General features: G+C 50.8%; 1 protein-coding gene across 1 annotated transcript in view; it reads right to left on the reverse strand.

The window, feature by feature from the left end:
• The window catches only part of mcm7 (minichromosome maintenance complex component 7), a 50,272-nt gene that overhangs the window by 27,508 nt on the left and 9,399 nt on the right, over window positions 1–13,365 (reverse strand). The window contains exons 5-7 of the mRNA XM_085977022.1: window positions 10,594–10,774; window positions 3,887–4,024; window positions 3,619–3,768 (exon numbers count right to left, since the gene is read on the reverse strand). Coding sequence (XP_085833148.1) covers window positions 3,619–3,768; window positions 3,887–4,024; window positions 10,594–10,774 — 469 coding nt within the window. The remainder of the gene's footprint in view (window positions 1–3,618; window positions 3,769–3,886; window positions 4,025–10,593; window positions 10,775–13,365) is intronic.

Raw genomic sequence — 13,365 nt, forward strand, 5'->3', positions numbered from 1 at the left:
GTATTTAGACTTCCAAAAGACATTTGACAAGGTGCCACACAAAAGATTATTGCTTAAGATAAAAAATCACGGGATTGGGGGTAATATTCTGGCATGGATAGAGGATTGGCTATCTAACAGAAGGCAGAGAGTTGGGATAAATGGTTCATTCTCAGACTGGCAATCAGTAACTAGTGGTGTTCCGCAGGGGTCAGTGCTGGGTCCCCAACTCTTTACAATCTATATTAACGATTTGGAGGAGGGGACCGAGTGTAACATATCAAAGCTTGCAGATGGTACTAAGATGGGAGGGAAAGTAGTGAGTGAGGAGGACATAAAAAACCTGCAAGGGGACATCGACAGGCTAAGTAAGTGGGCAGAGATTTGTCAAGATGGAATACAATACTGGAAAGTGTGAGGTTATGCACTTTGGCAGGAAAAATCGTAGAGCAAGTTATTATCTTAATGGCAACAAACTGGAAAGTACTGAAGTACAAAGGGATCTGGGGGTCCTGGTGCACGAAACTCAAAAGGTTAGTATGCAGGTGCAACAAGTGATTAAGAAGGCCAATGGAATGTTGGCTTTCATTGCTAGGGGGATAGAATATAAAAATAGGGAGGTATTGCTTCAGTTGTACAAGGTATTGGTGAGACCGCACCTGGAATACTGCATACATTTTTGGTGTCCATACTTAAGAAAAGACATAATTGCTCTCGAGTCAGTACAAAGAAGGTTCACTCGGTTAATCCCGGGGATGAGGGGATGGACATATGAGGAGAGGTTGAGTAGATTGGGACTCTACTCATTGGAGTTCAGAAGAATGAGAGGCGATCTTATTGAAACATATAAGATTGTGAAGGGGTTGGATCGGGTGGATGCGGGGAGGATGTTCCCGATGATGGGTGAAACTAGAACTAGGGGGCATAGTCTTAGAATAAGGGGCTGCTCTTTCAAAACTGAGATGAGGAGGAACTACTTCACTCAGAGGGTGGTAGGTCCATGGAATATGCTGCCCCAAAAAGCTGTAGAAGCTACATCATTACATAAATTTAAAACAGAAATAGACAGTTTCCTAGAAGTAAAGGGAATTAAGGGTTACGGGGAGCGGGCAGGAATTTGGACGAGTCTAGGTTCGGATCGGTCATGGCCCTGTGGGTAGCGAAGCGGGCCCAGGGGCCGTGTAGCCTGGTCCTGCTCCTATTTCGTGTGTCTAATTCTGTTAGTTTCAGGAAATAGTTCTGTGATAGAGATTGGCGGTTAGGATCAGATCAGCCATGATCTTATTGAATGGCAGAGCAGGCTCGAGGGGCCGATTGGCCTACTCCTGCTCCTATTTCTTATGTTCTTAAGGAAGTGGCCCTAGAAATAGTAGATGCATCGCTGGTCATCTTCCAAAATTCTATGGACTGTGGAATAGTTCCCATGGATTGGAGGGTAGCTCATGTAACCCCACTATTGAAAAAAGGTGGTGGAGAGAAAACGGGGAATTACAGACCTTCCCGACATCAGTAGTGGGGAAAATGCTAGAGTCCATTATAAAAGATGTAATAGCAGAGCACTTGGAAAACAGTGACAGGATCGGACAAAGTCAACATGGATTTACAAAAGGTAAATCGTGCTTGACTAATCTACTGAAATTTTTTGATGATGTAACTGGTAGAATAGATAAGGGAGAACCAGTGGATGTGGTGTATTTGGACTTTCAGAAGGCTTTCAATAAGGTCCCGCATAAGAGATTGGTGTGCAAAGTTATGGCACATGGGATTGGGGGCAAGGTACTGACTTGGAGAGAGAACTGGTTGGCAGACAGGAAGCAAAGAGTTGGAATAAACGGGTCTTTATCCGAGTGGCAGGCAGGGACTAGTGGGGTACCGCAGGGATCGGTGCTCGGACCCCAGCTATTCACAATATATATTAATGATCTAGACGAGGGAACTAGATGTAATATCTCCAAGTTTGCAGACGACACAAAGCTGGGTGGGCGTGTGTGCTGCGAGGAGGATGCTGAGAAACTCCAGTATGATTTGGACAGGTTGGGTGATTGGGCAGATGCAGTGTAATGTGGATAAATGCGAGGTTATCCACTTTGGTGGCAAAAACAGGAAGGCAGATTATTATCTGAATGGCAATAGATTGGGAGAAGGGGAAGTGCAACGAGACCTGGGTGTCCTTGTGCACCAGTCACTGAAGGTAAGCATGCAGGTGCAGCAGGCGGTTAAGGTGGCAAATGGTATGTTGGCCTTCATAGCGAGAGGATGAGTATAGGGGCAAGGATGTCTTGCTGCAGTCGTACAGGGCCTTGGTGAGACCACACCTTGTGAGTATTGTGTGCAGTTTTGGTCGCCTTATCTGAGGAAGGATGTTCTTGCCAAGGAGGGAGTGCAGCGAAGATTCACCAGACTGATACCTGGGATGGCAGGAATGACGTTTGGAGAGAGATTGGGTCGATTGGGCTTGTATTCGCTAGAGTTGAGAAGAATGAGAGGGGATCTCATTGAAACTTATAAAATACTAACAGGACTAGACGCAGGAAGGATGTTCCCGATGGCGGGGGAGTCCAGAACCAGGGGTCACAGTCTAAGGATAAGGGGTAAGCCATTTAGGACTGAGATGAGGAGGAATTTCTTCACCCAGAGAGTGGTGAACCTGCGGAATTCTCTACCACAGAAGGCAGTTGAGGCCAATTCATTAAATATATTCAAGAATGAGTTGGATATATTTCTTAAGGTTAAAGGGATCAAGGGATATGGGGAGAAAGCAGGGACAGGGTACTGAATTTGGATGATCAGCCACGATCTCATTAAATGGCGGAACAGGCTTGAGGGGCCGAATGGACTACTCCTGCTCCTATCTTCTATGGTTCTATGCAGAATACCCAGCCTCTGACCTGCTCTTGTTGCCACAGTATTTATGTGGCTGGTCCAGTTAAGTTTCTGGTCAATGGTGACCCCCCCCCAAGATGTGGTTGGTGGGGGATTCGGCGATGATAATGCCGTTGACTGTCAAGGGGCGGTGGTTAGACACTTGCTTGTTGGAGATGGTCATTGCCTGGCACAAATTTTACTTGCCACTTATCAGCCCACACCTGAAGTCCAGGTCTTGTTGCATGCGGGCACAGACTGCTTTATTATCTGAGGAACTGCGAGTGGAACTGAACACTGTGCAATCATCAGTGAACATCCCCACTTCTGACCTTATGACGGAGGGAAGGTCATTGATGAAGCAGCTGAAGACGGTTGGGCCGAGGACACTGCCATGAGGAACTCATGTGGCAATGTCCTGTAGCGGAGATGATTGGCCTCCAACAACCACCTTCCTTAGTGCTCGGTACGACTCCAGCCAGCGGAGAGCTTTCCCCCTGATCCCCAGTGAGTTCAGTTTTACTAGGGCTCCTTGATGCCACACTCGGTCAAATACCGCCTTGATGTCAAGGGCAGTCACTCGGACCTCACGTATTCAAGCTCGTCTATGTTTCCAACAACCATCGCCCTTTCCTACTGCAGGAACACTGGCATTCCCACTGCCCAGGAGCTATTTATGTTAAACTCCAGTCCTCGGGCAGCAAGTTCCATGACGCCAGATCAGGTGCAGCGAGCGACAGGTTGACACGCGCCTCAGCCTTCACCTTGAGCTCTTACTTGGATCACCTGTCTGAAGCCAGTCCTCATCATGGGCAGGAAGATGCCGGTGATGCCAACGTGGTCCCCGGGTTGCGCCAGCCTCGTGTTTTCCCCCCGGCTAAGCACCGTCATGCTGCGGGGAATGTTTCCCACTGGCACCTGGTCACTCTGAGGAAACAAAGGGCCCATCAACATCCAAACACTGTGATAAAGAGGAGCAGGTGGCAAAAAACTCTCTCCCCGCCCCCCCCTCGAGAGGAAGCAAAGCCTGGTTTTAGACACTTACATGCTCCTGGATTTTAATGTCCTGAAATTTGATGAACTTTGACCCTCGCGACTGCAGGTAGAGCCTTCCTCCCGATTTGTTGGTTTGACACTCCCGGCTCGGGCACATTATCAACGGCATGAAGGTCGGAGACTGGATCTGAAACAGGAACTCAACGTGAAGTGCTTTCCATCAGAGACAGCTTGCTACCAAACCCCAACCCAGCTACAAAGATTCAATCCCAGTGCCAGATCCAGGGCGCTGAGCTTGTATATCCCCTCCCCCCACCACGCAATAGGTTGCATCCGCCGGTCTATACAACACACCCGCCCCCCCCACCCCCCATGTCACCCCTTCCCAGCTTGTGGGGTCGCAGCCCGTCGCCCCTGCCCAGCCCGTGTCTGTGCAGCCCGTCACCCCTTCCCAGCTTGTGGGGTCGCAGCCCGTCGCCCCTTCCCAGCTCGTGGGGTTGCAGCCCGTTGCCCCTGCCCAGCCAGTCACCCCTTCCCAGCCCGTACAGCCTGTCGCCCCTGCCCAGCCCGTGGGGGCGCAGGCTATCGGGCTCACTCAGGTACTGTCACCTCACTTCACCCTCAAGCACTCGGACCCCAACTGGTTATACCGTCCTCTCCCCATCAGAGCCCAATCCCGAAAGGGGGCAGAGTCCTCAACAGATAATTAGGATTCCCCATCGCACCTTCACTTGGTTATACGCTGCATGCCATGCTGTAATATACCGCAGCACAGCACTCTAGCATTAATGGGGCGGTTACATTCACGGGGACCCCCGCCAGGCTGAGTTACGTGGATAGCACGTCTTTCGACGTGGTTGGCCCGCAGCTTAAGAAAGTGCAGTCAGAGAGGGAATGGGTGACCACTAGTCAGAAGGGGGGCAGACAGGTAGTCAGGAAAGCCCCAGAGTGCATCTCACTCAACAACTGTTTTTCTGTGTTGGAAAACGGTGAAAGTGACAGTTCCTCTGGGGAGTGCAGCCAGAGCCAAGTTCACGGCACTGTGGGTAGCTCAGCTGCACAAGGGGGGAGGAGTAAGAGTGGAAGGGCAATAGTGGTAGGAGACTCAATAGTGAGGGGTGCAGACAGGCGCTTCTGTGGCCTCAGACGTGACTCCAGGATAGTATGTTGCCTCCCTGGTGCCAGGGTCAAGGATGCCACTGAACGGCTGCAGGGCATCCTGATGGGGGAGGGTGAACAGTTTGAGGTCGTGGTTCACATTGGTACCAACGACATAGATAGAAAGAGGGATGAGGTCCTGCAACAAGAATATAGGGAGTTAGGTAGCAGATTAAAAAAAGCACGATCTCAAAAGGCTGTAATCTCTGGATTACTCCCGGTGCCACGTGCCAGTGAGTATAGGAATAGGATAGAGCAGATGAATGCGTGGCTAAAGAGTTGGTGCAGGAGGGAGGGCTTTAGTTTCCTGGGTCACTGGGTCTGTTTCTGGGGAAGGTGGGACCTGTACAAGTCGGACGGGTTGCACCTGAACCGGAACGGGACCAACATCCTTGCGGGGAGGTTTGCTAGCACTGTTGGGGGGGCGTTTAAACTAACTTGGCAGGGGGTTGGGATACGGAGTGGAGCTATAATATGGGGTGATGTACAGCCAAATATAGAGGAAAAAACAAGTCAGCCTGGAAGGCAGAGGAAATACGTAACAGCAGAAGGGAGTATGGCAAGGCTGGATGGCATTTATTTTAATGCAAGGAGTCTTGCGAGTAAGGTAGATGAATTGAAGGTGTTGATGAACACATGGGAGTATGATATTGTTGCTATCACAGAGACATGGTTGAGGGAGGGGCAGGACTGGCAGCTCAATATTCCGGGGTACAGAATCTTCAGGCGAGACAGAGGGGGGTGTAAAAGAGGAGGGGGTGTCGCAATATTAATCAAGGAGTCAATTACTGCTGTAAGGAGGGATGATATCTTAGCAGGCTCCTCTAATGAGGCCATATGGGTAGAACTTAAAAACAAAAAGGGGGCAAGCACTTTGCTGGGAGTGTACTATAGGCCCCCAAACAATCAGGGGGAGATAGAGGAACAGATATGTAGGCAAATCTCAGAAGTGTAGAAATAATAGGGTAATAATAGTAGGGGATTTCAACTTCCCCAATATTAACTGGGATAATCAGATTGTGAAAGTCTTAGAGGATGCGGAATTCTTAAAAGTACATCCAGGAGAGCTTTTTGAACCAGCATGTAAAAAGTTCTACAAGAGAGTGGGCGGTACTGGACCTAATTCTAGGGAATGTAGCCGGGCAAGTGGTAGAAGTGTTAGTAGGTGAGCACTTTGGTGACAGTGACCATAATTTGGTGAGATTTAAGGTAGTCATGGAAAAGGACAAAGATGGATCGGAAATAAAGGTTCTAAATTGGGGGAAGGCAGATTTTAATATGATAAGGCAGGATCTGGCCAAAGTGGACTGGGATCAGCTACTTGTAGGAAAATTCACATCAGAGCAGTGGGAGTCATTCAGAAAGGAAATGGAGAGAGTACAGCGCCAACATGTTCCCGTAAAAGGTCAAAGGTGGGACCAACAAGTCCAGGGAACCCTGGATGTCAAGGGATACACAAGAATGGATTAGGAAAAAAAGGGAGGCTTTTGGCAGATACAAAGGACTAAAAACAGTGGAGTATAGGAAAGTGCGGGGGGGGGGGGGGGGCACTTAAAAAAGAAATTAGGAGAGCGAAGAGGGGGCATGAAATAACACGGGCGGGCAAAATAAAGGAAAATCCCAAGGTGTTTTATAGGTATATTAAGGGCAAGAGGATAACCAGGGAAAGAGTAGGGCCCATTAGGGACCAAAGTGGCAATCTGTGTGTAGAGCCGGTTTTAAATGAATATTTTGCATTTGTGTTCACTATGGAGAAGGACGATGTAGGTATAGAAATCAGGCAGGGGGATTGTGATATACTTGAACAAATTAGCATTGAGAGGGAGGAGGTACTAGCGGTTTTAGCGGGCTTAAAAGTGGATAAATCCCCAGGCCCAGAGGAGATGTATCCCAGGATGCTGTGAGGCAAGGGAGGAGATTGCAGGGGTTCTGACACAAATTTTCAGAACCTCTCTGGCCACAGGGGAGGTGGCAGAGGACTGGAGAACAGCTAACGTAGTACCATTATTCAAGAAGGGTAGTAGGGATAAACCAGAGAATTACAGGCCAGTGAGCCTAACATCAGTGGTAGGGAAATTATTGGAAAAAATTTTGAGGGACAGAATTAGTCTCCACTTGGAGAGGCAAGGATTAATCAAGGATAGTAGGCATGGCTGTGTCAGGGGGAGATCATGTCTAACCAATTTAATTGAATTTTTCGAGGGTGACTAGGTGTGTGGATGAGGGTAGTGCAGTTGATATAGTCTACATGGACTTCAGTAAGGCTTTTGACAGAGTCCCACATGGGAGACTGGTCAAGAAGGTAAGAGCCCATGGGATCCAGGGCAATTTGGCACATTGGATCCAAAATTGGCTTAGTGGCAGGAGGCAGAGGGTGATGGTCGAAGGTTGTTTTTGTGACTGGAAGCCTGTGTCCAGTGGGGTACCGCAGGGATAGGTGTTGGGTCCTTTACTGTTTGTAGTGTACATTCATGATTTAGATATGAATGAAGGAGGTATGATCAGTAAGTTCGCAGAGGACACGAAAATTGGTGGAGTGATAAACAGTGAGGGGGGAAGCCTCAGGCTACAGGACAATATAGACGGGTTGGTCAGATGTGCAGAACAGTGGCAAATGGAATTTAACCCTGAAAAGTGTGAGGTGATGCATTTTGGGAGGATTAACAAGTCAAAGGAATACATAATGAATGGTAGGACCCTTGGAAGGACAGAGGAACCTTGGTGTGCATGTACATAGATCCCTGAAGGCAGCAGGCGAGGTTGATAAGGTGGTTAAGAAGGCATATGGGATACTTGCCTTCATTAGCCGAGGCATAGAATATAAGAGCAGAGAGGTTATGATGGAGCTGTACAAAACACTAGTTAGGCCACAGCTGGAATACCATGTGCAATTCTGGTCGCCGCACTATAGGAAGGATGTGATTGCATTAGAGAGGATGCAGAGGAGATTCACCAGGATGTTACCTGGGCTGGAGCGCTTCAGCTATGAAGAGAGACTGGACAGGCTGGGGTTGTTTTCCTTAGAGCAGAGAAGGCTGAGGGGGGACCTGATTGAGGTATACAAAGTTATGAGGGGCACTGATAGGAACTTTTCCACTTATTAGAGGGGTCAATAACCAGGGGGCATAGTTTCAAGGTAAGGGGCAGGAGGTTTAGAGGGGATTTGAGGAAAAACTTTTTCACCTAGGGGTTGGTTGGAATCTGGAACTCACTGCCTGAAAAGGGTGGTAGAGGCAGGAACCCTCACAACAAGAAGCATTTCGATGAGCACTTGAAACGCCATCGCATACAAGGTTATGGATCAAGTGCTGGAAAATGGGATTAGAATAGACAGGGCTTGTTGGCCAGCGCAGACACGATGGGTCGAAGGGGCCTCTTTCCGTGCTGTATAACTATGACTCTAATGACACCTGTGGTTATCAGTAACTTCATCACCTTAAGATCCGTTACTGCACTGGATTTTCACCGATGGAGGAGACGCGGATGGAGAGTCTCCGCAAACCTGCAAGGTCTTCATTTCTCACCCTAATTAAACAGCTCCCACATTTCACAATTGAAAAAAAAAGAGTAAAATGGTAGCCTAATGAAGGGTGGGAGTGATTAAGGACCAAAAAGATGCATGCTAGTTTACCGAGGGAAGCGAGAGAGAAAATTGCCTCCGGCCGCAATCTTCCAATCCTCTTTGGATATGGGAGCGATGCCGGAGGACTGTTGGATTACAAATGTTACACCCCCCCCATTCAAAAAAGGAGGGGGATAAACCCAGCAGCTGCAGGCCAGTGAGCCCAACATCGGTGGTGGGGAAACTTTGAGAAAATAATCCGAAACAAAAATCAATTGGCATTTGGAACAACACGGACTGATAAATGAAAGTCAGCACAGATCTGTTAAAGGCAAATGGTGTTTGACTAATTTAATCGAGTTCTTTGATGAAGCAGTGGAGAGGGTTGATGAGGGAAGTGCGGTTGATGCTGTGTATATGGACTTTCAAAAGGCGTTTGATAAAGTACCACATAATAGGCTTGTTAGCAAAACTGAAGCCCATGGGATTAAAGGGGCAGTGGCTGCGTGGATACAAAATTGGCTCAGAGATAGAAAGCAGCGGGCAGTGAACTGTTGTTTTGCAGACTGGAGGGAGGTACAGTGATGCGCCCCAGGGGTCGATATTAGTACCACTGCTCTTTGATATATATATATATTAATGACCTGGACTTGGGCATAATTCCAAATTCTGCAGCTGACAAAAAACTTGGAAATGTAGTAAACAATAAGGAAGATAGTAAACAGACTTCAGAAGGACCGAGTCGGACTGATGAAATGGGCAGACACATGGCAGATGAAGTTTAACACAGAATTGCGAAGTACAGGAAACACTTTTTTAAAAATCCGGCACCGACGGGACCGGCGTGGTGCTGGTTGATCAAAAAGTCTGGATTACAGAGAGGTCCACGGCCGCGGGTGCGGGAACCCCGGTTCCACGGCCGCGGGTGCGGGAGCCCCGGTTCCACGGCCGCGGGTGCAGGAGCCCCGGTTCCACGGCCGCGGGTGCAGGAGCCCCGGTTCCACGGCCGCGGGTGCAGGAGCCCCGGTTCCACGGCCGCAGGAGTCCCGGTTCCACGGCCGCGGGTGCAGGAGCCCCGGTTCCACGGCCGCGGGTGCAGGAGCCCCGGTTCCACGGCCGCGGGTGCAGGAGCCCCGGTTCCACGGCCGCGGGTGCAGGAGCCCCGGTTCCACGGCCGCGGGTGCAGGAGCCCCGGTTCCACGGCCGCGGGTGCAGGAGCCCCGGTTCCACGGCCGCGGGTGCAGGAGCCCCGGTTCCACGGCCGCGGGTGCAGGAGCCCCGGTTCCACGGCCGCGGGTGCAGGAGCCCCGGTTCCACGGCCGCGGGTGCAGGAGCCCCGGTTCCACGGCCGCGGGTGCAGGAACCCCGGTTACACGGCCGCGGGTGCAGGAACCCCGGTTACACGGCTGCGGGTGCAGGAACCCCGGTTACACGGCCGCGGGTGCAGGAACCCCGGTTACACGGCCGCGGGTGCAGGAACCCCGGTTACACGGCCGCGGGTGCAGGAACCCCGGTTACACAGCCGCAGGAACCCCGGTTACACGGCCGCGGGTGCAGGAACCCCGGTTACACGGCCGCGGGTGCAGGAACCCCGGTTACACGGCCGCAGGAACCCCGGTTACACGGCCGCGGGTGCAGGAACCCCGGTTACACGGCCGCAGGAACCCCGGTTACACGGCCGCAGGTGCAGGAACCCCGGTTACACGGCCAATAATATAAAGTAAAACTTACCTGAACCTACTCCTGAATTTTGCCGGTTAAGAGATTTCCGGTTATTTAGGTGCCGGTAAAGAGAGTTTCCTGTAATACATTTTTGTAGGAAGAATGAGGGGAGACAATATGAACTAAATAATAATTTTAAAAGGGGGTGCAGGAACAGCGAGACCTGGGGGTTCGCATACACTTTCTCCCCAGAGCCCAACACACCGACTCACCCCCACTCCCCAATCGCATGGTCCCCGATCACAGAACCTTGCTGCCCTTTCAGTGACAACACAGACCGGGTCCGCACCATTTGACGGACGCTCTGTACTCACCGGCTGGTAGGTCTCCGCCCCACACTGATCACACGTATACGTGGCAACCACCATCATGGGTTTGACCTCGGTCACTCTGGTCACAATGCCTCGGACATTCACCAGCTTCCCAATGCTGTCTGCCTTCACGTCTCTGATCACCTTTGGCTTCATCGTACTGGGATACCGGAAGTAAATCTCGCTGTGGGCAACAAAGGAAGGCGGTGCCATCCAGTTATAGATCAGTTAGCAGCCCAGTCTTGCCCAGTAACCAGCTCCTGTTCTCCCAACTCCAATCCCATCTTCCTCATTCCCCGCCCACCACATGCAACAAACTAGGGACTTGCGTTTCTACAGCCTCGGGGCGTCCCAAAGCGCTTTACAGCCAATGAAGTGCTTCTGAAATGTAGTCACTGCTGTAATGTAGGAAATCCGGCAGCCAAATAGCTCACAGCAAGCCCCACTAACAGCAATGTGATGACGACCAGATAATCTGTTTTAGTGATGTTGACTGAGGGATAAATATTGTCCAGGACTCCCCTGCTCTTATACAAAGTGTCATGGGATCTTTTAAATCCACCTGAAAGACAGCACCTGCGACAGTGCAGCACCCCCTCAGTACCGCCCCTGCGACAGTGCGGCACTCACTCAGTACTGCCACTCCGACAGTGCGATGCTCCCTCAGTACCGCCCCTGCGACACTCACTCAGTACTGCCACTCCGACAGTGCGATGCTCCCTCAGTACCGCCCCTCGAACAGTGCAGCACTCCCTCAGTACTGCCACTCCCACAGTGCAGCACCCCCTCAGTACAGCACCCCCTCAGTACTGCCCCTCCGACAGTGCAGCACTCCCTCAGTACTGCCACTCCCACAGTGCAGCACCCCCTCAGTACTGCCCCTCCAACAGTGCAGCGCTCCCTCAGTACCACACCACCGACAGTGCAGCGCTCCCTCAGTACCACACCACTGACAGTGCAGCGCTCCCTCAGTACCACACCACCGACAGTGCAGCACTCCCTCAGTACCACACCACCGACAGTGCAGCGCTCCCTCAGTACTGCCCCTCCGACAGTGCGGCGCTCCCTCAGTACTGCCCCAGTGCAGTGCTCCCTCAGACACTGCCCCTCTGACAGTGCGGCGCTCCCTCAGTAATGCTCAACAGATGTTTTTATGACCGGAAAGCTGTTTCCAGTGGGGTTCCGCAGGGTTCAGTACTCGATCCTTTGCTTTTTGTGGTATACATCAATGATTTAGACTTCAATGTAGGGGACATGATACAAAAATTGGCCGTGTGGTTGATAGTGAGGAAGAAAGCTGTAGACTGCAGGCAGATATCAATGGGATGGTCAGGTGGGCAGAAAAGTGGCAAATGGAATTCAATCCTGAGAAGTGAGGGGTAATGCATTTGGGGAGGGCGAACAAGGCAAAGGAATAGACAATAAATGGTGGGATACAGAGAAGTGTAGAGGAACAGAGGGTCCACAGATCCCTCAAGGTAGCAGGACAGGTAGACAAGTTAGTTAAGGCGGCAGACAGGATACTTTCCTTTATTAGCCGAGGCCCAGAATCTAAGAGCAGGGAGGTTATGCTTGAACTGTACAAAACGCTACTTTTACGAGGATGTTGCCAGGACTGGAGGGTTTTAGCTATGAGGAAAGATTGGATAGGCTGGGGTTGTTTTCTTTGGAACAGAGGAGGCTGAGGAGAGACTTGATTGCAGTGTGTAAAATTATGAGGGGGCCTAGATAGAGTGGATAGGAAGGATCTATTTCCCCTCACAGAGAGGGCAATAACCAGGGGGCACAGATTTAAAACAATTGGTAGAAGGATTAGAGGGAGTTGAGAACTTTTTTCACCCAGAGGGTGGTGGGGGTCTGGAACTCACTGCCTGAAAGGGTGGTAGAGGCAGAAACACTCATCGCATTTAAAACGTACTTGGATATGCACCTGAAGTGCCGTAACATACAAGGCAACAGGCCAAGAGCTGGAAAGTGGGATTAGGCTGGATAGCTCTATTTCGGCCCGCAGACACGATGGGCCGAATGGCCTCCTGCTGTGCTGTAAATTTTGACAATTCTATGATGAGTACCGTACCCCTGCACCTGGTGACAAGCCCTACCCACACGCTGCGTGAGGCAGTGTCCTGCCACCAGCGTCTGGTCCAGTCACAGCGACACTGATAATTCATCACAAGGTCAAACTGAACAAGCAGCACACACCAACAGCTCAAAACTCCTCACCACCACCTTCTCGAGGACAATTAGGGATGGGCAATAAATGCCAGCGACGCCCACATCACAAACGAATGGGGAGGGGGGAAAGAAACGCAGCCAACACAGCAACTTCCAGAAGCTCCCTCCAGCACTGACTGGTCAAGCCAGGGTACAGGCAGTGTCCTTGTGTAGCCGCACACTCTGCCAACAAAGGGAGAATTCTAGAGCGAGTAACAGGAGAGGAAAGCTGCTCCTGGATCTGGGAACTGTCTGTCACTGACCCAAACAATTAAACCTACCATGGAAGGCCACATTAGACTTGATGCTGTGTAGGGGGAGCTTTAGGGTCAGACTTGTACCAGAGGACAGGAGCACAACACAAACTCTCCCTCCTAATCTACTTTCTGATGACTTGGATGAGGGGAGGAGAGATGACACAGATTGGACCAAACTTTCAGAAGGCTGTGGGTTTCAAGTCCCACTCCAGAGACTTGAGCACAAACATCTAGGTCGATACTCCAGTGCAGTACTGAGGGAGTGCTGCACTGTCGGAGGTGCCGTCTTTCAGATGAGACGTTA

This window comes from Somniosus microcephalus, unplaced genomic scaffold (assembly GCF_052327205.1).
Source record: "Somniosus microcephalus isolate GS21.2 unplaced genomic scaffold, FLI_Smic_1.0 unresolved_chr4, whole genome shotgun sequence".
Classification (NCBI taxonomy): Eukaryota; Metazoa; Chordata; class Chondrichthyes; order Squaliformes; family Somniosidae; genus Somniosus; species Somniosus microcephalus.